This window comes from Schistocerca americana, chromosome 2, assembly GCF_021461395.2.
Source record: "Schistocerca americana isolate TAMUIC-IGC-003095 chromosome 2, iqSchAmer2.1, whole genome shotgun sequence".
Taxonomy (NCBI): Eukaryota; Metazoa; Arthropoda; class Insecta; order Orthoptera; family Acrididae; genus Schistocerca; species Schistocerca americana.
In genome coordinates, this window is record NC_060120.1 from 1,097,233,443 (window position 1) to 1,097,260,423 (window position 26,981).

Consider the following 26,981-nt stretch of genomic DNA (forward strand, 5'->3'; position numbering starts at 1 on the left):
CTAACAGCCAAAAATCATGCAAACCATTCTTTAAAAAACTGGGGATTCTACCCCTGCCATGTATCTATATACTGGAAGTTGTAATGTACCTACAAAAAGCATGCTAAAAAATGGAAATGTATTTATTCAAAATAAATCTGTACATGAACACCATACAAGGGCAAATAGTGACATACACAGACATCATTGTTATACCACACTGTACAAGAAAGGTGTATATCACTGAGGTTCACATTTGTTTAATAAGCTGCCAAGTAACTTAAAGCCCATAAACAAAATCCATAGCTTTAAAAAATCTGTAACTTCATATCTCTTGGAAAACAGTTTTTACTCAGTAACACAGTATCTTGAAAAATAAGTTAATTTTGGTTGTAACAATATAAAAATGTAATGTAACAATATGGCAATATAACAATGTAACAATTTATAAATGTAATGTATACAATCAATGTAACAGCATATTAATGTAATGTCATTTTGTCCAAAATCTAAGGTATGGTATATGTACCTGAAAAATTCAGGACGTAAATAAGTAAATAAATCTGTATTTCCTATCTGTGGTATACAGTATTTCTCATAGAATTGGTTGTAATACTATTAGATTCAACTGTATTCTGCCCTTTTGTTGTACGAACTCCTGTAATCTCTCTTCCAAACCAATCAAAGTTGCTTGGGGACTCAAAATTTTGTTCAATAATTTTCAGTGCTCTAACATTTTGACCCACTTAATGTACCTGAGATTTGGTTTTGTGAGGTTTGTACTTTCTTATGAACTTCTTTCAAATGATTATGTACTTCACTCCGCACTAAATCACAATATGCATTAGCGTCCATTTGCACTTTGCTAGGCAAAGCATTTAATTCTTTTTCCATTTTCTTTTCCTTTAGTGTTCAAGCCTGAGGTTGGTTTGCAGCAGAGTGCCATTCCCCTTTTCTGTTTGCCTTCCTCTTCATTTCAATGTATGTGTTACATCCAGTGTCATTCATGATCTGTTGGATGTATGATATCCTTGGTCACCCCCGCCAATTCCTTCCCTCAATAGCTCCTTCTGCTATTGTTCCAATGATGTTCCCACTCAAAACGAAACCTTTCATGATACGATCCCTTATTTTCAGACTGATGTTGTTTCTGGTGAGTAAGTTCCTTCTCTGATTAAATGCAATTTTGGCCTTTTGTAGTCTGCTCGCAATTTCTTTCAGGCTTCTACCATCCCTTGGGATTTTGCTTCCCAGGTAAGTAAATTCCTCTATCACTTCCAGCTCCTCTCTTCCTATTCTCATTCTCAGATGTTAATATTTGCTCCTGTACTGCATACAATCACTTTAGTCTTTTTCTTGTTTATTCTCATTCCATACTGATTGCATAGAATTTTTTCCATTGTTCTGAGGACTTCCTCTAGATCTTCTTTTGTCTCCGTGACTATAGCAATATCATCTGCATAACTTAGCATGTCTATCTTCTGCCCATTAATTTTGATCCTCACCTCAGTAGTTTATCGAACTTGGTCTATAGCTTCTTGGATGTAAGCATTTAATATAAGAGCAGAGAGAGCACATCCATGTCTTACCCCTTTTCTGATATTTGCTTCTTGTTCCTGGTGACAGTTCCTAATCACTGCCACCTCATTCTTATAGAAACTGAGTATCACACGGATGTCTCTGTAATTTATTCCACTTTTCCTTAGCACTCTGAACATCCCCTGCCAGATAACATTATCAAATGCCTTTTTCATGTCTACAAAGGCAATATAAGTTGGTTTATTTTTCCGTAATTGCTTTTCAATAACGAGTCTCAGTGCCAGAATCACCTCTATTACTCCCAATCCCTTCTAAAACCAAACTGATCTCCACTCAGCATATCCTCCACCTTCTCTTCAGCACTATTTTTATGAGAATTTTTTATGCATGTGATATTAGGCTTAGAGTTCAGTACTGTTCACATTTTGTAGCTGTTGCCTTCTTTGGTATAGGAAAAATGATACATTTCAGGAAGCCTGTCGGTATCTCTCCTGTGTTATAGATGGACCTAATAAGTTTAAGCAGCATCATTTTCATGCTGTCACCAACATTCTTTATTAGGTCTGCAGGGATGTCATCAATACCCATTGCTTTGTTGTACCATAGTTCTTTTAGAGCTCTGTCAAATCCTTCTTGCAGAATGTCATCTACCTTGTAATCTTCGTCTACTTGTTCTTCTCTTCCTATTACTCCCTCCGAAAGAGGTGTCCCGGTATACAACTCCTCTATGTATTATTTCCATCTCTTCACCATCTTCTTCTTTGGATGCTGGCATGTGTATTTTTATTATCAAAGTGTCCTTTGGCGCAGTTTCTAGTTTGACTAATATTATTCGAGAGCTATATTGCGCATATCCCTTGACACATGAGCCATAGTTTTTCCTCAAAATTATTCCAACTTCTCCCATTCTTTTCCATAGCAGTAGTTTTATTTCCCTGTACGTGAACTGTAGATGATCTAGGGGATCGATGTGTTAAGAAGAAATCTATGGATACCAGTCACTGAATGCTGGCCACTGTTTTAACTGGACAAGAGGTGGGATCTTTCCTACATATTGGTCAGGTGGCCAGAAGATGGTATAATGTAGTGCTGAAACTGGCTGCACAAATAAAATAACAAATCTAAATTTTGATTGCTAAAGATGTTTTGATTCTACATTTTCTAATGTCAATTTAGGCCAGGTGGGTGGCGACAATTAAGGATATTTTGTAACACCAGTTCCTGCCTGCAGAGTTCTGAGAAATTGGTGTCAGGGGGAACAATCCAGATGGCACACGTGATGAAACAGGCACCGAGATCATGACTGTCACGTTGTGGAGCATGCTCTGCAACAGGATATTGTGTGTTGGCAGTATACACCCTCTGCCTGTACCTATTCATCATGACTGATAACTTGGTCATAGTTATGTCAATGTAGAAGGCTGAACAGTGTTTACATAATAGATGGTACATAGCATATCATTTCACAAGCGGCTCTCCCTTTCATAGTATATATTTTGCCAGTTACAGGGCTGGTATAGGTGGTGGTAAGAGAGTACACAGGGCAAATCTAACACTGGGTACAGTCACAGGGGTATGAGAAATAGCACAGGGAAAGGGCAGAAGTAGCACAATATTGCAGACATTGGTGGGAGGGGGTGACAAAAAGCTATAATAGGTATGGTGGGAAAAATGTCTGACAGAATCAGACCCATTTCAGGGCACGATTTTAGGAAAGTATAGCTTCGTGGAAGTAGCAGATGAATATATTTAGGACTAAGAGAGTACTGAGTGACTGGAGATGTAGTCCAAAATTGTTTACTGGAAGGATCAGCCATCATACCAGGATTGGATGTGATGGCCTGGGAATTCACTTTTTGAGATAGGCTGCATGGTAGTTACATTCAGTGAACGTTGAGGTGGGAATTCCAGTGTATTGCTGTAAAGAATCTGTCACTGAACAAACACGTTTGCCTCAAACGCCAAGGCTACATGGGAGGTAACATTTGACAGAGAAGTGATGGCAGCTGTCATAATATTTCTACTGTTGATTGTTTTTAGTTTTAATGTGGACAAAAGTGTGTAGATCACACTCAGTAAGGAAAGTGTTACACGATCCTGAATACTACAACGTGAAATTTAATTGGGAGGATGAACCATGGAGCTTGCCGCCAGTGGGATGACTTGTGTGTCTCAGCGATACAGACAGCTGACAGCTGCACTGATGGTACAACAATGACAGGGGGGCATCTGTCGAGAGGCCAGACAAATGTGTAGTTCTTTCCAGTAGCTGCAGGGACAAGAGTCTGGCCCCATAACATCAACCAAAATGACTTTGCTGTGCTGGTAGTGTGAACGGCTGAAAGCAAGGGGAAACTACAGTCATAATTTTTCCTGAAGGTATGCAGCTTTTCACTGTGGTTGAATGATGATGGCATTCTCTTGGGTAAAATATTCTGGAGGTAAAATAGTCCCCCATTTGGATCCCCATGTAGGGAGTACTCAGGAGGATGTCACTATCAGGAGAAACAAAACTGGCATGCTACTGATCGGGAGAGAGAAAGCTGACACTCTACTGATCGGAGCGTGGAATGTTAGATCCCTCAATCAGGCACGTAGGTTAGAAAATTTAAAAATGGAAATGGCTAGGATGAAGTTAGATATAGTGGGAATTAGTGAACTTCGGTGGGAGGAGGATCATGGCTTCTGGTCACGTGAGTACAGGGTTATAAATACAAAATCAAACAGGGGTAATTCAGGAGTATGTTTAATAATGAATAAGAAAATACGAATGAGGGTAAGATACTATGAACAACTTAGTGAATGCATTATCATAGAGAAGATAGACACAAAACCCACATCTACCACAGTGGTACCAATTTATATGCCAACTAGCACCGCTGATGATGAGGAGACTGAAGAAATGTATGATGAGATAAACAAAATTATTCAGATAGTTAAAGCATATGAAAATTTATTGTGATGGGGAACTGGGAGTTGTCTGCAGGAAAATGAAAAGAAGGAAAAATAGTAGGTAAATATGGACTGGTGGAAAGGAATGAAAGAGGAGGCTGTCTGGTAGAATTTTACACAGAGCATAATTTAATTGTCACTAACACTTGGTTTAAGAATCATAAAAGAAGATTGTATACATGGAAGAGACCTGGAGACACCAGAAGATTTCAGAGTGATTATATAATGGTTAGGCAGAGATTTAGGAAGCAGATTTTACATTGTAAGATATTTCCACGGGCAGATGTGAACTCTGACCACAATTTATTGATTATGAACTGTATATTAAAATTGAAGAAATTGGAAAAAGGTAGGAAATTAAAGAGATTGGGGGACCTGGATAAATTGAAAGAACCAGAGGTTGTTAAGATCTTCAGAGGGAGCATTATACAATGATTGATTAGGACAGGGCAAAGGAAAACAGTAGAAGAAGAATGGGTAGCTTTGGGAGATGAATTAGTGAAGGCAGCAGAGGATCAAATAGGTAAAAAGACGTGGCCTAGTAGGAATCCTTGGATAACAAAGGAGATATTGATTTTAATTGGTGAAAAGAGAAAATTTAAAGATGCAGCAGATACAGCAGGCAAAAGGAAGTACAAACATTTAAAAAAATGAGATTGACAGAATATTAAAAAAGCTAAGCAGGAATGGCTAGAGGACAATTGTACAGATTTAGGAGCATATTTTACTAGCGGAAAGATAGATACCACTCACACGAAAATTAGAGAGGCTTTTGGGAAAAAGAGAAGCAGCTGTATGAATATCAAGAGCTCAGACTGTAAATCAGTTCTAACCAAATAGGGGAAAGCTGAGAGGTGGAAGGAGTATATAGATGGTCTACACAATAAAGATGAGCTTGAAAGTAAAATTATAGAAAGGGAAATGGACGCATATAAAGATGAGATGGCAGATATGATACTGTGAGAACAATTTGACAAAGGTCTGAAAGATCTAAGCTGAAACATGGCCCCAGGAGTAGTGAGCTTACTGCCAGAACTACTGAAAGCCAGCCAAGACAAAGATCTTCCATCTGGTGAGCAAGATGTACGAGACAGGCAAAATACCATCAGACTTGAAGAAGAATGTAGTAACTCCAATTTCAAGAAAAGCAGCTGCTGATAGGTGTGACAATTACTGAACAATCAGTTTAATAAGCTTTGGTTGCAAAATGCTAACACAAATTTTTTATAGATGAATAAAACAATGGTAGAAATAGGCCATAGGGAAAATTAGATTGGATTCTGGAAAAATGTATGACCATGAGAGGCAATACTGACCCTATTACTTATTTTAGAACATCGGTTAAGGAGAGGCAAACCCAGAAAGCTTCCGACTATGCTAAATGGAATACTCTCTTTGAAATTCTGAAGCTCTCAGGGGTAAACAGAGGGAGCAAAATGCTATTTACAGCTTGTACAGAAACCAGAAGGTTGTTATAAAGAGTCGAGGGGCACGAGAGGGAAGCAGTGGGTGACAAGCGAGTGAAACACGATTGTTGCCTATCCCCGATGTACATTTAGCAAGCAGTAAAGGAAGCCAAAGAAAAATTTGGAGTAGGAATTAAAGTTCAGGTAGAAAAAATAAAAACTATGAGGTTTGCCAATGACAATGTAATTCTGTCAGAGACAGCAAAGGACTTGGAAGAGCAATTGAATGGAATGGGCAGTGTCTTCAAAGGAGAATGTTATATGAACATTAACAAATGCAAAACAAGGATAACGGAATGTAGTTGAATTAAATCAGGTGATGCTAAGGTAATTAGATTGGAAAATGAGACACAGAAAGTAGTAGATGAGTTTGCTATTTGAGGAGTAAAATAACTGATGAACTGATGACATCCAAAGTTGAGAGGATATAATATGTAGAGTGGCAATCACAAGAAAAGCATTTATGAAGAAGAGAATTTTGTTAACATCAAATGTATATATTTAATTGTCAGGAAGTCTTTTCTGAAAGTATTAGTATGGAGTGCAGCCAGGTGTGGAAGTGAAACATGGATGATAAATAGTTTAGACAAGAAGAGAACAGAAGCTTTTGAAATGCGGTGCTGCAAAAGCATGCTGAAGACAGGTAGATCACGTAACTAATGAGGAGGTACTGAATAGAATTGGGGAGACAAGGAACCTATGGTACAGCTTGACCAAAAGAAGTGATCAATTGATAGGACACTTTCTGAGACAACAAGGGACTGACAAATTAGTATTGGAGGGAAGTGTGTGTGGTAAAAATCATAGAGGGAGACAAAGAGATGAATACAGGAAGCAGATACAGAAAGATGTAGGTTTCAGTAAGTATTCAGAGATGAAGGGGTTCACACAAGATAGAGTAGCATGGAGAGCTGCATCAAAACAGTCTTCGGACTGAAGACCACAACAACAACATATTTAGAGATTCCAAAAATTTTACCAGGTCAGCCTCACCATGAGTCTGTAACATTACATGAGTATGTCCTATATATTCAGATCTACTTTGCGTCACATGTGAGTGTTGGGGAGTCGAAACCAGTACTGACCCATTACGTCATATCAACTTGAAATTTTTTTATACATGTAATTCATTTCTAAATTTTTTTGGTTATTTACAGAGTAAATAATTTAATTATGTACAACATTTAATAGGTAATGAGTTTTAATGAGATAGATATAAATATGTTTGGACAGAGCAAATCACCTTGTTGCATTATGTGTGATATGTTTTCTCTTTGTAAGAACGAAAACTTCTGTGTCGCTCAAGTGCACGATCAAGTAGTTGTCGAGTGTGGATCTGCTGTAACTTTCATGAATGGGCACAGAATTGTTAATTTACAACACACAGTTGATTTAAAAATTATTCTAGGGAACCACGGCCCGACATTGGTGCAAACAAATCTCACGCGAATTCTCAAATATTGGCGTGGAGTTCATGATACGGGGCTGGATATCGGGCATTGGCGTCGTCGCGTGTGTGATTCTGTAACATTAATTGCAATTTATGGACATTAGCTTGATAATAACTATCAAAGACTAATATGAGCAGCATAGTAATCGTCTTGATGCTTAAAGCAAGTGAGAAGCGATTTACTGCCGGGATACGACAAATATTAATCATTGCATAGTCAGCTTGTTGATATGTTGCTTACAACTCATAAACAGAGAGTGATAGAATTATTGAAATGATCTTTTAAGTATTAATGACCACTAAACACACATTAGAAACTAATTACTCTAACTGTGAGTGACTTCTGGATTGGATGATTTTTTTTTTATTTCTGCTAATTAGTATTAGTAAACTTCTTTCGAGATTGAAACTTCATCAATGGTGTCACGCTCATTCAGTTTAGTAGAACGATAGATAGTACTAGCTACGCTACTACTTATAGTTTTAAAAGAAAAGAGAGCACATACCTGTTTTTCTTTTGAGAAATATTCGTACTTCAGTCGTCAGTCTTCTCAAACCACAGGCATGAGTGATGCTCCCTCACAGCACTACGATATTGTGAACCACCACCCACATGTGCCCCCTTCTCACTACATTTCTGCATTGAAAACCCTGAGATATAGCCGTGGTATGAAGAAGGAAGAAAGAAGAGGAAAGATCAGTGAAAGAAACGGAGCAAAGAGAGAAGGGGAGGTCACAAGTCCATATGGTAGAGATATCACCAATGTACCAAAACCAAATGAGGGACTCCAGGTTTATGGATCCCAGGAAAGCCCCCTCCATGTTAACAATGATAAGGTTTGCATAAGGAGGATCCATCCTGGTTCCCATGGCTATGAACCTGATTTGTTTGTATATTTACTTCTGAAAGGTAAAGTGGTCATTCATAAGTACAACGGTTGGAACTTGAATAGTGGCAACTATTTATTCACAACCAATACAAAAGAGTTACATGTTTACACCTCTTACTGTCCTTCAAAGAAGTCACCAGCATTGTGTAGAACCTGTTGCCAGTGATGTGGAAGGCGTACTATACCATTAGCAGAGCCTGTTCTGTTGATGGTGTGAATGGAGTGGTCTAAAGTTATGGTGGTTCTTGTGTAAGACTGTGATGGAGTTATCCTAAAGCATTACATTCCTCCATGGCATAGCATCAATGCATAGTATTACTATTCATTTTTGGAGCATAACCTGCGTCCAGCTATGCAAAAGAAGAGGCGACACTTTCTGTCCAAACCACCCATCATTTTGCACAACAATGCGCCAGCGCATACAGCGCAAGCTGTGGCTGCTCTGTTCAGTTGATGGGACTGGGAAGTACTGTACTATCTACCATACTTCCTGGGCTTAAGTCCTTGTGACTTTGATTTGTTTCTGAAGATGAAGGAACCACTTCGTGGCATTCGCTTCAGAACTGTTCCAGAGATTCAACAGGCAGTAGACCGCTCCATTTGCACCATCAACAGAATAGGCTCTGCTAATGGTATACTACACCTTCCACATCACTGGCAACGGGTTCTACACAATGCTGGTGACTACTCTGAAGGACAGTAACAGATGCAAACATATAAATCTTTTGTATCGGTTGTGAATAAATAGTTGCCATCAAGTTCTATGTAGCTGATTATGGAGATCATGAAGGTTGTCATGGGTTTGGAATGAGGTGGGCACTGTCTGTATGTGGTATCAACAGTAAAAAGTAAGTTGTGTGGTAGGTGGTTTTACTGTTTAGACTGGTGTTAAATCACATCAATTGGGATTTTAAAATATTTAATTTCAATCCATTAACACAAAATGAGGTATCAAGATTTCTAGGTCACCTCCAATATTTTCAGTAAGTTTATATGCCTTAGTATTTTCAATCAGCACTGATTTACAATTTGTAATAGTACTGAATAGGAATTAATGTGTGAGTTACCTAGAAATGGAATATGTAGTGTTGTGCTAATAACAGTAAAACCATCATGTTATATGTAAAAATCAATTGTGATGTATTACATTACTATAACATTAAGTTTCACTGGGCATTTCATAAAGATCCAAAGTAGAATGTTAAATAAAGTAAAAATGCTTAAAGATGTCACAAAGACAGCAGCATACCTTTGAGGAGGATAAAATCTGTCTGGCAGTTTCATCTTCTAGAATATTCCCTTCAGAACTAGACAACACTTCTAAGATTTTATCCTCGGTTTCCTTTAGCTGTTTTTTATTATTAGCACTTTCAATTATTAATTCATTTTTCTTCTCCTCCAAAATAGGCTTTTCTTTAGCAACAACAATGCCTAATAACTGGTCTTGCAGTCCTTGAGGAGTGATCATAAAATTCAGCAGTGTCACCTGCAATTAACAAATAGTGTTCAAAGAATACTTCCACATGAATTTCAATAATAACATATAACAATTAAATGAGCACTTAGATAAATACAAATCTGAGAAGAATAACATTATAACTGTGCAGACACCCCTTTTTGTTAAGTTTTGTTGTTAAATTTCCTGATACAATTACATTCAAATTTTTATATTACTGGTTTCTGATGTATAAAACAGTTGTCTTCAGAAATTAAATTAAAAAATACAGAAAAGGAACAACTATATGTAATTTTATACATTAACCATTAAATATATTTTGGTATAATAAAATAAACATATATCATTTGTCATACTGAAAATTGTGCAAACAGCTCTTGTCATTTTGCAATTTGATTCTTTAGGATCTAAAGATGACTATGCAAGGATACCATAATTAGTATCCCTATCAGTGAGCCACCTAGTAGCTGATGCTAGCTGGCAAGCCTTAGCTTCTGGAATTTTCAGCAATATCCTCCCTTCTCCAGCAGACAGTGCATTGCCATGTCACACTGTGATGCAAGTTACTATAGAGTTTATGAGGGCAGTAATGGGGTGACATGTAATGAAAGATTCATGAGACAGAAGTATGTGAAGTTGAATTATAAAGTGTTCATTAAGACAAACAGAGAAATATTTCATTGGAAAAGGAAAGTCCAATCATTGGTGGCTTTTTTAGAGTCAGTGAATTTTTGGAATTTGTAAACTTTCATCAAAGTGTTTGAATATGATACAGTTTGGCATGTTTTCTGTAGTTTGAAAGTTGAATAAACTAATTTAAATGACATTATCATTTATTTAAAAAGAACCTTGCTAAAATTTATGATACATTTTGTAGCAAATAATAAGTCTCATCAAATCCACTTAAGCTACAGTTTAGTTTTCTATGCAATCACAGCTGAAGAAAGGCTTTCTCCAAAGTCTGACAGCTAACAATTAGTACTACATTTGGGTCTCTTAAAATTATGGGGGGTGAGAACTTACTTGTGGCGTATCATGCCATGAAGCAATTTTTTGATTCTTACAAGTGGCATATGATGCCACGACACAATTTTTTGATTCAATAATTGCAGAAAGGAACTGTACTGAACTATGTGAGGCAACAACAGGGAACGTAAAGACGCAGAAACAGCAATGGAGGAGGAGGAGGAGATTAGTGTTTATTGTCCCGTCGACAATGAGGTCATTAGAGACGGAGCACGAGCTCAGATTAGGTAAGGATTGGGAAAGAAATTGGCCGTGCCCTTTAAGAGGAACCATCCTGGCATTTGCCTGAAATGATTTAGGGAAATCACGGAAAACCTAAATCAGGATGGCCGGAGACAGGTTTGAACCGTCATCCTCCCGAATGCAAGTCCAGTGTGCTAACCACTGCGCCATCCCGCTCGGTCAAAACAGCAATGGTTGCTGACATGTGCAGAAGAAGTGTCATACATGTGAAACAGTAAACATCATCATCAAGCAAAAAGAACACGAATTACAATGGCATGAGACAGCATGTCACAATGGGAGTGCTGTGAGCTATGTTCTCATGCAGAAATACGTGTCAGTCTCCCAAAAGATTGACTAATATAGTGGGTTGCATGTGGCATTGATACTATAGTGATTTTTAAGTACAAGTAGATGTGTATGTTTTATGAATAACCTGATGTACTATGTCAGAAAGTGAGAATTAGTGAAATAATTCTAAAATAATAAAAGTAATGGTGGAACAGTCCTACATGGGTAGGGAACAGAATGTTATGTCACACAAATTGGGAGAAAAAAATAATAATAAAAAAAAGTAGATGCAGATTCAGAAATTATGGAAATGTCAGTAATTAGTGCAAAAGAGTTTTTTTCAAAGGATGAAACAGTAGGAGTGGAATAACATCAGGAAGTACAGGTACCTACACAGACATGTACTGGTGGCCAAGGGGGTTTAGATATGCAGGCACTCTTAGCAACATTAATGGGAAAGATGGAGAAAAACACTAAGCAACTAATAGACAGGAATGGATTCACATTCATGAATGCATGTCCTAAGAACTATCCAATCACCCAGTTTGAAGCAATTTCAAAGGATTGTGTCAATGATTATATTCCACTCAGCACACAGCTAATCTTTGTACAAGATGAGACAAAAAACAAGAAAGTAGGTAACTGGAATTAGTGAAAGAAATGAGGCAGAAATTAAGAGGTAATTGGAATTAGTGAAAGAAGTGAGGCAGAAGTTGGTAACATAAATATGAAATTAATAATGACTAATAGCACTGTGACAACTAACAATAATAACTTGGGTAACTTTGAAGCGAATGTTTTAAAGAAAGAAGTAAGAAACCACAAAACAGGAGTAAACAACATTGTATTAAACAACTTGGAAGAAGAACAAGCTTTTGGTACAGATTGTAACAGATTATGACTGGGAGGCAGACTGCACCTGTGGTGTTGTCCGAAGAGTGAGGCCCTATGTTACAGATGGAACCTCACAATGGGATCACAACCTAAGCACAGACGCTATCAGATGGAGCCCCAAATAAGAGATGTCAACAAAGACACACGTAATTTACCATCACTACTGGAAGTCTACTTACATCAATAGCCCCACTCTAGCAGCATCATTATAGTTCAGATCCATGCAACAAGCTAGTGTCATTACTCAGCCGCATTTAACTGTGAATAGTTAAATGCAATGCCATTCAGTTCAAGAATAACTATAGTTGCAACATAACAGTATTGTTCAAAGAAATAAACAGGTATCATTGTGTTCGTTGACAGTAATAAGCATATATTGTTACTCATATGGAGAGGATTCTGCTTTAAAGAATTTTGCTGAAACTGAAATAATACACTTCATACGTCGTAGCATCTAATCGATCTACTCCTGAAGTCAGACCTATCGAACTCGCATCTAGGCTCACTATGGCATATATAAAAGTACCCAATCTCATTTCTGTGCAGGCTTAACAGAGTGATACCTGAGAAATGGGCAGACACAAAAAGGTAGATTTTGTGATGAGGCAGATGGAAGAACAAGCACCCAAATGATCAGACTCCACAAATTTAGACAGGATGACATACGACAAGTTTGAAAAAGCTTTTGTAGATAAATATTAGTCATAGGAAATATGAGAAGAGGGCAAGAATGACCTGAGGGTATGAGTATAAGACAGACAGATGGATGGGTTGCTAGCTTCCATGTTGGAAAAGTCAGTAGAATTAGACAGATTTTTAGACATGCCAGTGGGAAAGAAAACATTAATAAGAATGGAAATGAATGGAATACCAGTGTGATATATGGATATGCCTTATGGTGTGAGGGTCAAAAAGGAGGGGCAAGCAAACGTGTACAAGAAAGAATATGATGAGAAGGTCCCAATTGTAATCTCATCTATAAATAAAAGGCAATGTCCCAACTGAATGACTTACTGAGTCATCATTGCCCAGACCTAACCACTAAGAACACAAACATGAAATTCACAGATGGTGTTGATGTTATATTGTAGGCATTGTTTAAGAAGGGATTTTTTTTTTTTTTTTATGAAATTCCACCTCTAAGGGGTGACAAGGGATGAGAGGTTTTTTCGAAATCATGTCGTTATTAGGCTATTTGGAAAATAGACCTATGAAAATTGGTATTTTGTTTTTTGGTCAGAAATAAAGAAAAACATATCTCAGCATTTTTCCAAATTTAACATTTATCAGGGTAAAGTAGTGGGTGAAATTCTTTCTAAAAACACACTGTTATTTAATATTTCATTATGAAAGCAATTTAAAAGAGAATTCTTGGTTAGAATAAGAAAATATGTGTTTCACTATTTTTTGGAAATTTAATCCCTATTTGGAAGGAGAATGAAAGTTTTAATGTAAATATTTCATTATGCAAGTATTTTTCAAGATAAATTTGTACTAGGCTTCTCTGTTGGAAATAAAAAAATATGCATTCCACTGTTTTCAGATACTCAACCCCCAATGGGGTGTAATAGGGTGTCATTCAAAAACACTCAGGCAAACACAACGCACACATACAAGACCACAGTTTTTTGCTGCCTTGGCCAGAAAGTGAGCAGCAGTGCACGATGGGAGAAGCAATCTCAGTGGTCGTGGTAAGGAAGAGTGTGGGGAGGGAGGGGAAGGGATAGCACAGTAGAGCTGGGGGATGGTAAAATACTGCTTGAAAAGCATACAGTAATATGATGAGGTGGAGAGAGGGTAGGGCAGCTAGGTGCAGTCAGGGGCTTAGACGGAGGGCACGGGCGGGAGGAGGGAGGGAGGTGGGGGCAGTGCAAAAGAAGAGGGGTAAAAAGACTGTGGGAGTAGAGTGCTGTGTGGTGTCAGAGTGGATGTTATGTTCAATTTCTTTGACACTGTGTTGGCTAGTAATAAAAGAGTTAATTAGAACTCACCGAATAGGTAGTACTTCATTAATTACAATGCAACTTTTTTGTTCGTCAGGCACAGCTGTAGCTATGAAACTGCACATGTAGACTTGCTGTTCAGAACACACCAAATGAGGCACGGTTACTGAGAGGCGAATTGATACAAGTTCAGAATGATTTTACAGTGGGTTCAATATAGTCAGTAGAAAGCACAACTTTGTAGCCACTTGTTGATACAGTTCTGTATCTGTAGTGTTGGCATGTAGGCACAGTTCACAGGACACAAAGTCTCTTCACTCCCTGACAGTTGACAAGGGCTGTTTCATGGCATGTAGGCAGCACAGTGACAGTACTCCAACAAGAACTTTCTGAAAGTGAGCACGGTCTGACCTGGAACAGAACTGTCTTCCTGGTCTCTGGCGATGCTACTTCAGCCCAGAGGGGTGGCACTGGTGCCTCGGGACTTCTTCCTAGCATCTCATCGGAGCCTCATGGTACCACTTTGCTGTGCACTCTCTCTGCGGTGGCCGATACTTTCTGTGCCATTCTCGATACTAAGTAACATGGCAGGGGGAATGGGGAAGAGGATAGGTGGCTGTAGGACAATGACTGATGAAGGTAGATGCCACAAGGGTTACAGGAACGTAGGATATACAGCAGGGAAAGTTCCCACCTGTGCAATTCAGAAAAGCTGGTGTTGTTGGGAAGGATCCAGATAGCACAGGCTGTGTAGCAGTCACTGAAATGAAGAACATCACATTGGGCAGCATACGCAGCAACTGGGTCATCGATGAATCTGAACTAGGTATGGGGCTTTGTATTCTGTTTGGTTAGAAAGAATTTCTCTAGATGGTCCAAAAATAGGTTGACATAGGATGGTACAGTGTGGGTGGCCATTGCCGTAACCCGGATGTATGTGTACGTGATGCCCTCAATGGAGAAGTAATTGTGGGTGAGGATATAATTGATCAAGGTGACTAGGAAGGAGGTTGTAGATCTGGAATCCATTGGGCACTGGGAAAGGTAGTGTTCAATAGTGGCAAGGCCATGGGCATTAGGGAGTTTAGTGTAGTGGGAGGTGGCATTAATAGTTGCAATAGAACACCTCGTGTTAAATGAATTGGAACTGTGGCGAGTCAATGGAGAAAACGGTTGGTCGCTTTTATATAAGAGGTTAGGTTGCAGGTAACAGGCTGAAGGCGTTGGTCTATGAGAGCAGAGATCCTCTCAGTGGGGCACAGTAACCGGCCACAATGGGGCATCCTGGGTGGTCGGGTTGTTTGACGTTAGGAAGTGTGTAGGAGGTAGGAGTGTGGGGAGTGGTAGGGGTGAGGAAACACGTTGTCTCCAGGAACATGTTTCAGGATCGGCCTAAGGGTCTCAGGGGTGACTGGAGTTCCTGTTGGGTTTCTGGAATGAGATCACTGCGACAGAGTTTGTAGTGAGATGAATCTGTCAGCTACCAGAGTCCTTCTGCCAGGGAATCCTGTCCTCAGCAGGCAGAATCATATACATATATCTGTGTGTCATCTAATTCCAATGGAGGTCATCAGCATTTCTGCTACATGGTGAGTAGCAACTATCCTTTTCATAATATTGCCATTATTCCACCCTGGATATTCCATTGTTTGATTATGCCTTATGGCTTTTCTTCCATCCTGTAACCCAGTGCTGTATTCCTTTTTTACTGTTTTCTAATATATTAATATGCTCAGTGTCCAGTTCTCTTCTTTCCTTTGTTTCACTTGTCACCTGCCAAACCACCATGCTCTATTTACAAGCCACACTGTATCGACTGTCTCATCCGCACACAACAGATGGCTTCATGACAGTGCTGATTGTTTGTGCTGCATCTCATGTCTCACATTACTCTCACTGATATTAGTAATCCTCCACCTTCAAACTGACCACTCTTACTGTGCCATTCTCACATATTTTTGCATGTTATTTTCTGTACTGTTGTGTGTCACATGAAATTGTACCTGATCCTGCCAACAACCCCTGTCCAACTTCTACTCCTTCTCCTCTCTTATTCCAGTTAACACACACTGACTTCATCTAATCTAGTCACACCTGCTGTCCCCCCCTCTTCACACTTATCCACCCTCAGGCCTGCAACCAACATTATTGTGTTTTTATTTATTTTTTCTTCAATCTCATTGTTTTTTCATGTTGATTTCAGTTGGTTTTTACCTTTCAATTTTTTGGCCTACTCCCTCAGGTATCATCTTTTTTCTCAGATTTCATCTTCATCCATTTCACCCATTTTGTGATTTTTTCCAAGTATTTTTGTGTTTTTGCAATTTTTTTGCATATATTTCTATGTTTTTTACATGTTTTTTTCGTCCACCACGGATCCTTGCTGCTTCCATCTGTATCAATACAGAAAATTTCCCTCATCCATGTCTCCTGATATGCAATCTCAAATTCCTAGATCTCATATCACACACAAAATCTTGCTTGCCAGAAATTAGAGCAGCATGCACAACACTTCCTAAAAAAGCTCTAACATTCTACTCAAGCTTTTAACTACCACTATCCACCACCTCTACAACAACCTCCAAACCTCCTCCATGTCTCCTGTAGCTGACAAATCCTGCCTCGCATACCTACTACATCTATCACACCCTCAAAACTCCCTCCCTCTGCTATACACAATCCAAAACCTAAACAGATCTAAATCCCAGTTATTAACATTTCCTCCACAATCCTAAAATTATCAGTCCTTTCCAAATGCCTCACCCTTTGCCCTTCTCCCATATATAAACATGCAGGACTTGCTAAAGGCACTCTCTCTTTCTCTTGGTCTCTACAGTGGGAGAACATGTTTTCCACCAACCCTACCAATCTAAGTCAACCAAAGACCAATGCTGAAATCTGCCTGATTCTGTTCACTCCACCATCCAATCATGATCCACTCCCATTGTGTCCAGATCACGCCCTCTTAACCATCCACAATTTCTTAACCTCACCATCATTCTCTAAACCACTCAGCATGCAAGCTAACTTTGTACCTACTGAAAAAACTATGATCCACCACATAAAAAGCAATCCTGATCTTATAATCCTACCTACTGACAAATGCTACACCAAATGTTTTGAACCACCAGTATTATCTGGAAGAAGGACTCTGCCAGCTGTCAGATTCATCATCTACAAACCCTGTCACAGTGAATCCAGGAATCCAGCATGATCTCCAGTCTCTAATCAAATCCCTAGGCACATCGCAGAACTTCTCCTTGTAGTCTATCTATCTCCTCACCCCTACCACTCCCTGCACTCCTACCTTATACATGATTCCCAAAGTCCATACACCCAACCACCCAGGACACCCCATTGTGGCCAGTTACTCTGCCCTCACCTAGAGAATCTCTGCTCTCATAGACCAACACCTTCAGCCTATTACCCACAACCTACCCTCCTAAATAGGAACCACCAACCATTTCCTCCAATGGCTCTCCACAGTTCCTGTTCCTTTAGAATATGGTGTGCTACTCATTACTACTGATGCCATCTCCCTTCACACTAACATGCATAATGCTCATGGCTTTGCTCCTATTGAACACTACCTTTCCAAATGCCCAATGGATTCCAAACCTAGAACTTCCTTTCTAGTCACCATGACAAGCTATACCCTCACACTATGGGCCACCTAGAGGAATCCTTTCTAACCAAACAGAATCCAAGACCCTCACCTAGTTCAGATTCACTGATGACATCTCCGTGATGTGGATCAATGGCGAGGAAACCCTATCGCCATTCCTCCAGAACTGCAACACATTTGCCCCATTCAACCCAACAAGCCATCTTCTTCGATAATGACCACCTCAGAGTACCTCCATCCACGTTAAACCTACGAGACATACTCCATTTCGACAGCTGCCAATCATTCCATACTAGGAAGGCCCTTCCATACAGCCTAGACACCTGTAGTCATCACATCTTTAGTAATGAGCAGTCCCTCTCGAAATACACCAAAAATCTCACTGAGGCCTTCACAGACCATAATTACCCTCCTAACCTTGTAAGGAAACAGAAGACAGTGGTCATCTACCAGCAGAACTACCCCAGGGGCTTACACATTGAGCATTAAAATCCCCACACACGAGGAGCTGGTGAGAGAGCTATGTGATGGTGAGAGCCTCCTGCTCAGCTGAGTTATGAAGGGGTGAGTACAAGGACCATGTAGTGAACCTATGTTGCACATATACTGTGGTAGCCACTGTTTGTATGTTGGTATTAACGGGCAGAGGAGAAGAGTGTTATGTATTATCTAAAAAGATGGCCACTCCAACTTTAGCTCTCTTCCTGTTGACGTTACCCTTTCTGTGGAGGGCTATTGTCACTTTGCACATGGTTGTAAAGGAGTCTTAATTGTCCCTCCTGCAGACATAAGCACAATGTGAAATGTAGCAGAACGAATTATTCCATTTGCTACCATTCTACTCCTTTAGACATCTATTTTTTCTCCTAGTTATTAGGCTGATAGCAGACATACTCCACTTAATTAATTTGCTGACATTCCTATTTAATCAGTACCTTATTATAATTAATAGTTTACCAGATAATTTCAATGCTGCTTATCCCAATTGGATGGTTAGTTCTCCATAAAACATTTCGTTTTAAGGATAATTCTGCAAGTGAAGTTGCTCTCAGGCCAGGTGGTTATGAAAATGTCATGAGCTAATAACTGTTCATTGTTTAAATGACCTATCTTGTGCCGGCCGGAGTGGCCATGTGGTTATAGGCGCTACAGTCTGGAACTGCGTGACCGCTACGGTCGCAGGTTCGAATCCTGCCTCGGGCATGGATGTGTGTGATGTCCTTAGGTTAGTTAGGTTTAAGTAGTTCTAAGTTGTAGGGGATTGATGACCACAGTAGTTAAGTCCCATAGTACTCAGAGCCATTTGAACCATTTGAACCTATTTTGCTTGATAGACCTAATTTCACTCTTTATAGTAATCAATTTACTTTTTCTGAAAATACATTAACTAAGAAATTATTTGTAATTAAATTTTGACCCACCCTAAAATATTTTGTTATTTGAACAACTATTATTAATCAATTTCCATTCCCACATGCCTATCCAACATTTATGCTTATTTGATACCCAGATATTATTTATACTTTTGTTGACCTAATTTTTCTGAATCAGATAGTGCACTAATTAATAAATTTATGAAATTAAGACCTTACAAATTTTACACTAAATTTGGTAAACAACTGTGTAGGTATACAGTGTATCAAATATATACTACCTTAACTTTTATATTTTTATAAGTATCTAGCATACAGCTATACAAAATTATAACTGAATCAAGAGAGTGACAATAATCATATATTTTATCCTTATACTACACTGTCCAATCATATTAATGTGGCCACCTGCCACAGGCACGAACAATAACTTTTAGCGGTGTGGACATACAAGAAAAGAATCTGCGAGGCCCTGGAACATACCAACAGGGATATGGAGCCATCCCAACTCCAAAGCAATTGTCAGGTATTCTATGTTTCTCGGTTGTGGACCTATGTTGCAAACAGCACAAATGAGGTGATACCGTAGGTTCTCGATTGGGTGCATGACCCAGGTACCTGCTGTGGAAGCCCATACGAAGGAATGTTCACTGAACAGTCATGGAGGAGACACTGTTAGCAGTCCCTTAGTTCATCTGGGTGGTCAGTTGCTCAACAGCTGCATGTCTGTTCACCCATAAATGTTGCCTAGCCATCATTCCGTCTGTCATCTCTGGCCTGCGATGCACCACAGTTGACTTGGCAGTGATTTTGGATAGCACTGTTTTACCATGCACAGTTTACTTTAACCAATGTGACACACAAATGGTTCACAAACTTAGGCATTTCAGAAATGCTTCCATCCTTGGCCCAAAAGCCAATGAAAAGGCCGTTCTGGATGTCAGATAAATTGCTCCGTTTCCACATTATGACAACGAGTGCACTATTTTCCACATTCCTCCATTGCTAGTGCTGCCATCTGTCATATGTGACTGGTTATTGCACACTGACATCAAACATAGATGGTGGGCACAACAATGTGACTTGACTGTGTATTATGAAGTAAAATATAATTACCAATTTCACAAATTATCCACATGCCTGTCTTTATGTATCCATATGAGACAGAATGTCAGCAGTTTGCATTTAGCTGTCACCTAAATAACATCTCCTTCCTGGAATCCACATTAACAGCGCAGGGGCAGTGCTTGCCTGTTTACTCATGTCTACCTCCTGTGGTGTTGGAATTTCTATAATGTGGGAACTCATGGACTGTTCAGACAGTCTGGAAGGAACTTCAGGTATTAAAATAATTGTGCTTCTGCAATTGCACTTAGAAATGCAAGTGTTTGTGATGGCACTGTTTACCTACATTTGTGCAGTGGCATTAGCTTCTGTGATTGGCCTTTTGAGAAGCAAAGCAAATGAAGTAGCAAATGTGGAGAATTGCGTTGATTTGTAAGGTCCTATGATTTTGTAAGCCACCTTGTCACTTTTTGCTCCTGTATCTTCTTTCCTTCAGTGCAGTCTCTACTCTGCATAGGGTGATCCCCAGAGCAATCAACATACTGTAATCGACATGAGCCTAAGAGTAAATCATGGGAAGCCTTACCGCATTTGTCGCAAGTGGCTTCTCCTTCACATGTTAGAATGCTGTGTCCAAAGTTTTGGAATTTAAATAACAGTGCATCAGATTTAATACAAAAGCCTAAATTTTAAATAAATGAATCATGCCCTGATGTTCTCTGAGAGTGTAGTGCTATTAAATATAAGAATAAAGGGATTTGTTTTCACTAGTTCACTGTCTATTCTAGTCACCATACCTCTATGACCCACTTATCTTTCAGTTCTTCTTTTAGAATTACTGTTATACACTGCATGATCTAAAATCTTGCTATAATTTCATTACTATTTCACATTCTCCTAGACATTTAGCTGCCTGTAGTTTTGTTGCTTCTTGGGAACTAGATGTTTCAACCAATAGATTTTAAAGTGCCCTGTAAGTGCAGAGAGGTGAAATATTCTCAAAGCTGCCCTCTTTACTCTTAACACTTAAAGACATATTCTGATCAATAACATGTGTTCTATTACCTATAACAGAAGTGTGTTCAACAATGCTTTCTCTAGGAGGACTGGTTACATGAGTACTTTTGTTTGATCAATCCAACTGGGACTGGATTTGAAAGAGCCAATGGTTCCATCCCAGTCTATACCAATAGGCCTTAAGTTCTATGTAGACAGAGTCCCACTTGCCTCATATAACTATTTTCAGCTGTGGTGTGGCACTTTACCCAAAGGTTGCTCACAGATGTTTCTTTAAACCATCCTTATGATATGGACAGTGGAGCCAAGATCCCCATTCTGTGTTATGTGCAATGTCCCACATCTGTGACATGCCTTGTGGAGGTTGCTTAACCATGGAGATAGAACAGGTGGCTCCATTCAGTCCTCGGACCAGGAACCACTGGTTCACCACACCCATACACAGTGCACGCTGAGCACCTCAACGCGATCGCCAGGAGGCACATGTCTTATCAAATGCCACATTCTTGGTGACCATTACTTTCTCTGCACTTATGAGCTGTTAGTAAAGAAAACTGAGGAAAAATTTGTCAAGGAAATTACAGCTCAGAGAGAAGATATGAAAACTTTAAGGTTTGTTGCTACCATCATAATTCTGTCAGACAGTGCGAAGCAAATAAATGAACAGAACAGAATAGGCAGTGTCCTGCAAAGAAATCAGAGGACAAATATCAACAGAAGAAAACATGGGTAATGTAATGCAGTCAGATTACATCTAGTGATGCTGAGGAAATTAGATTATGAAACAACACACTAAAAAGTAGGCGAGTTTTGCTTTTTGTGGAGCAAAAAAAGCTATTGATGGCAGAAACAGACAGGGTATATAATGCTGACTGGCAATGGCAAGAAAAATCTTTCTGAGGACAGGGATTTCGTCAACACTAAGTATAAATTTAAGTGTTAGAAAGTCTTATAAGAAATTACGGTATTTGTATTGAGTGTAGCTTCATGCAGAAGTGAAACATGGGCAATAAGAAGGCCAGATCTGGTGAAAGTTGTCTGGATTTTTTAATCTCAATTTACAACAAAATTTCATACATGTAATCCAACCACATACATACTATCTACTCCTGACTATCCTTAGATCTCATTATTGTACAACGAATACATAGTGACTGGTTGTGAAACTGATCTAGAAAATTATTCTGTACATAAATTTAGCTAATGTTGCTGAACTCGAGCATTTGAGAAGACCTATAACATGCGATTTTCAATTCAAGTTCTGACCAATATGCACAATCAGGAATTTTGAACAATCAGTTTTAGATATTTATCTTCTTCCATGCTGTTTTGTCATTGATAATGTATCCTGACTTGTACACAATGGAATAAACTATGCTTTTTCTAAGACAGATAATGAATCAAGAACTGATAGAACATTGTATCAAAGGAAAATTCAATTGATAAAACTAACAAATGGAGGGATACTTTTGCTTGCCAGTACTTACAACTGGGAGGCAACATTTGTAGGACTTCCAATAGACATGTATACAAATATAAGGGACACACTATTTACTTTTCATTGGTGAGGAGTAGGTTGGGAAACATTTAAAGGAAGTTAGGTTGTAGAGCTCAGAGAGTACAAGGCTGGACAGAGATGAAACTTGTGCCATCTTTTTAGACAGCACACAAAAATCCCAGTATGTGAATCTTGTTATTATAAGTGAAATGGTAGATGGTATGTTCAGTGGAGAGGCCCCTCTGTAATCCAAATTGAGACAGAATCACAATCATATTTGTAGGTATCTTAAGTATTACATTTTAGAAAACATATGAGAGGGAAGTTAATAGTGAAATTAAGTCAATAGTTAAATATCTACCATTCTATATTTCTTAGAGAATGGTCTGACAATGACAAACATCAGCCTATGGGGAAGACATCTCATGAAAGTAATACATTAAATATAATGCTGAGTACATTATTTATATCAGAAGACCATACTTTTAATATTTTGCTTGAAATGTTATCAATTCCATGAGAAGTTTTGCATTTTAGAAAATTAATTACTTTCCTGACTGCATTGGAAGAAGTTAGTGATCTCAAACTGACTAACAATTCGGTTGTTTTAATCACTTTTCCGAACAAAGAATGACACATTCTATAACATGGATGCTGTTGCACACATTTGCTTACCCTGTCTACTTTAATTAGATCTCCCTTCTGCTACATACTATTCTATTGCCTTTTGTTATCCAAGGTTTCTTGAACCCATCAACACTACTGTATTTCACAGTTTTCTTTGGGAACATGTTTTCAGATTTGCTCTAAAACGGGCTGTTGTGAGCTCATTAGTTATTCTAGTTTTTTCTTTATATATGGACATTTGCTTACCATATCATTTAATCTTGCTGATAGCAACTGATGACCACTACTTTTCATACTGGATTCAATGACATCATAGATAGTTTCATTTTTCCACTATGATATAAATAATAAATAATTAATATGTAATTAATTTTGCCTCATGCATGAAGTGAATAAAAGGCAAACTTGAAAAATTCATTATCTCTTTTGGTGCACAGTTGTAATTAGGTATTCAGTATCATTACATTGTTTCAGGCCATGAAGCATTTAACATAACTACAGACTGAAGAATGTACACTGCCTGATGAAACAAGTGAAGAACACAGAAGACACAGTCTGACATCAATGTAACTTTGTACACGTACACATCGGTGGCAGGTATGTGAATGATTACAGTTCCAGTTCTCTGTGATAGGCAAAATGGCCATCAGAGTGCACTAATGTTGTTCATGTTTAGTGCTGTTACCAGGCCTGGTAATGTATATAAGAAATGTGAAGAACATCAGATGTGGGGTGCTTAGTGCCCCCAATATTCTGGTCAAAGTTGTTCGACCATAACACCTCTGAATTGTGCGCCAAGCACATCTTAGCCCCATCGCATCTGTGCCTGCCATGCAGGAATAAGTAATCAACTCCCTGCAACACCCTGTGTCGTCGCGCACCATTGGTCAGAGTCTAGCAGTAGCTGGGTTCGGAAATTTCCACCTCATGCTTAGAGTGCTGTTAACACCAAAACATGAGTGGCTGGGTTTAGAGTGATATCTCGACTGGGGAGCACAGACTGTTGAAGGCATATGCGACACTCATTGGCAAGACAACATGATGCCAATCCTGAGCAGTCCATTTGGTATGTTGTTGGGCCCATCTGTACCACGCTGCATGGTGTCGTGGTTGCAAAGGTGGACCTCGCCATGGATGTTGGGAGTGAAGTTGTGGATCATGCAGCCTGACAATGAATCACAGTTCTGCACCACACCAGATGACCATCAATAGCGAGCACGGTGTGACCTCCGAGTTGGTCCGATTCTTCCGATATCCTCGGAAAACGTAGTGGTATTACCCCAGTTCACACTGTGAGGAGCTACCATGTATGAGTTAAGACACAGCTGGTAATGACACGGGTTATTCTGATGGCACAATGGTGTGTCACAAACACCGTCAGTTCTCATGTGTTACCTTTCAAATTACAGGATCACAGTGTCATTCTTCAACAGCACAATGCTCATCCACACACGACAGGCATCCACAAATTGTCTGTGAGATGTTGAGGTATTCCCCGATAAAACATATGTGAAGCCAGCCCAGATGTTAACTCTGTCGCAAAGTCACTAAGCAGAACATCAAAAATCGATTACGACAGTTGTAGGACAGTTGCCTCGGGAGGAAATATGACAGCTTTATGACACCCTTCTCAACTGAATCAGAGCATTGCCATATCATACTGATTAACTGAGCTCAGTCCATCAAGTTATTTGCTTTACTGTTTTTGTCAGGTTGTGTACATGACTGCATCAGTCATCTCAGATATGAAGTTGTGAATAAAGATCGAAGGGCATAAACTGTACATACTGATTACTATTGTCATCGTTTTACCCTCACCTGTTTGTTCAACGCTTGTTTTAACAATTTGTGCCCAAACACACTCATCAAAAAAAGTATTTCATCACCTCAGTTCCGGAACCTGTACAGAAAATTGAAATAGAGATCAATGTAAACAACAATTCCGCCCTTTTTATTGCTCACAAAAACAAAACACTGCATGTTGTACTACCATACAGTGAGACCTTCAGAGGTGGTGGTCCAGTTTGCTGTACACACCGGTAATTCTAATACCCTTTAGCACATCCTCTTGCGTTGATGCATGCCTGTATTCATCGTGGCATGCTCTCCACAAGTTCATCAAGGCACTGTTGGTCAAGATTGTCCTACTCTTCAACGGCGATTTGGCATAGGTCCGTCAGAGTGGTTGGTGGGTCATATCGCCCATAAACAGCCCTTTTCAATCCATCCCAGGCATGTTCGATAGGGTTCATGTCTGGCGAACATGCCAGCCACTCTAGTTGAGTGATGTCATTATCCTGAAGGAAGTCATTCACAATATGTGCACAATGGGCGCCTGAACTGTTGTTCATGAAGACGAATGCCTCACCAATATGCTGCTGATACGGTTGCACTATCAGTCAGAGGATTGTATTCACATATCGTACACCTGTTACGGCGCCTTCCATGACCACCAGCGGCGTATGTTGGCCCCCGATAATGCTACCCCAAAACAGCAGGGAACCTCCACCTTGCTGCATCCGCTGGACAGTGTGTCTAAGGTGTTCAGCCTGACTGGGTTGCCTCCAAACATGTCTCTGACAATTGTCTGGTTGAAGGCATATGCGACACTCATTGGCAAGAGAACATGATGCCAATCCTGAGCAGTCCATTTGGTATGTTGTTGGGCCCATCTGTACCACGCTGCATGGTGTCGTGGTTGCAAAGGTGGACCTCGCCATGGATGTTGGGAGTGAAGTTGTGGATCATGCAGCTTGCTGCACACAGTTTGAGTTGTAACGCTACATCCTGTGGCTGCATGAAAAGCATTATTCAACATGGTGGCATTGCGGTCAGGGTTCCTTTGAGTATTAATCCATAGGTAGCGGTCATTTACTGCAGTAGTAGCCCTACAGACACCTCAGTGAGGCATGGTATCGACGGTCCCAGTCTGTTTGTATCTCCTCCATGTCCAAACAACATTGCTTTGGTTCACTCCGAGATGCCTGGACACTTCCCTTGTTCAGACCCCTTCCTGGCACTATGTAACAATTCAGCTGCAATGAAACCACAGTATTGACCATCTAGGTATGGATGAACTACAGACAACACGAGCCATGTACCTCCTTCCTAATGGAATGACTGGTACTGATCGGCTGTTGCACCCCCTCCATCTAATGGGCACTGCTCATGCATGGTTGCTAACATCTTTGGGTGGGTTTAGTGACATCTCTGAACAGTCAAAGGGACTGTGCCTATGTTACAACATCCACAGTTAATGTCTGTCTTCAGGAGTTCTGGAAACTGGGGTGATGCAAAACTGCTTTTGATATGTGTACAATGATTACTGAGTGATTCGTATAAATGCACACATGTACTAATAATATGAACAATAATAATAATAATAACCAAGACAAAATGGACATCAAATTGCACACTGAAATATTTTGAATTAATGCAAACAAATACATAAAGTCCTTCAGTATTCAGTCGCAATACCTTAACAGCAACTTCCGGTAGATAATGAGGATTTCGCAGTCTCGTTGTTATATAAAATCGGAAATCCCAATTATACTCAACAGTATTTTCCCCAAGTTTCAACCAGTCGAGGCCTCCTTCCCTATAAACTTGTTTCAGAAGAATTGGCTCTGAAAAAAAAAGTACAATAATGTAGAAAACTGTGATTCACT

General features: G+C 39.4%; 1 protein-coding gene across 1 annotated transcript in view; it reads right to left on the minus strand.

Annotated features, from left to right (window-relative positions):
- LOC124594696 (dynein axonemal heavy chain 3) overlaps positions 1 to 26,981 on the minus strand; it is a 1,186,267-nt gene that overhangs the window by 255,358 nt on the left and 903,928 nt on the right. Inside the window, exons 51-52 of the mRNA XM_047133063.1 lie at positions 26,791 to 26,939; positions 9,526 to 9,762 (exon numbers count right to left, since the gene is read on the minus strand). Coding sequence (XP_046989019.1) covers positions 9,526 to 9,762; positions 26,791 to 26,939 — 386 coding nt within the window. The remainder of the gene's footprint in view (positions 1 to 9,525; positions 9,763 to 26,790; positions 26,940 to 26,981) is intronic.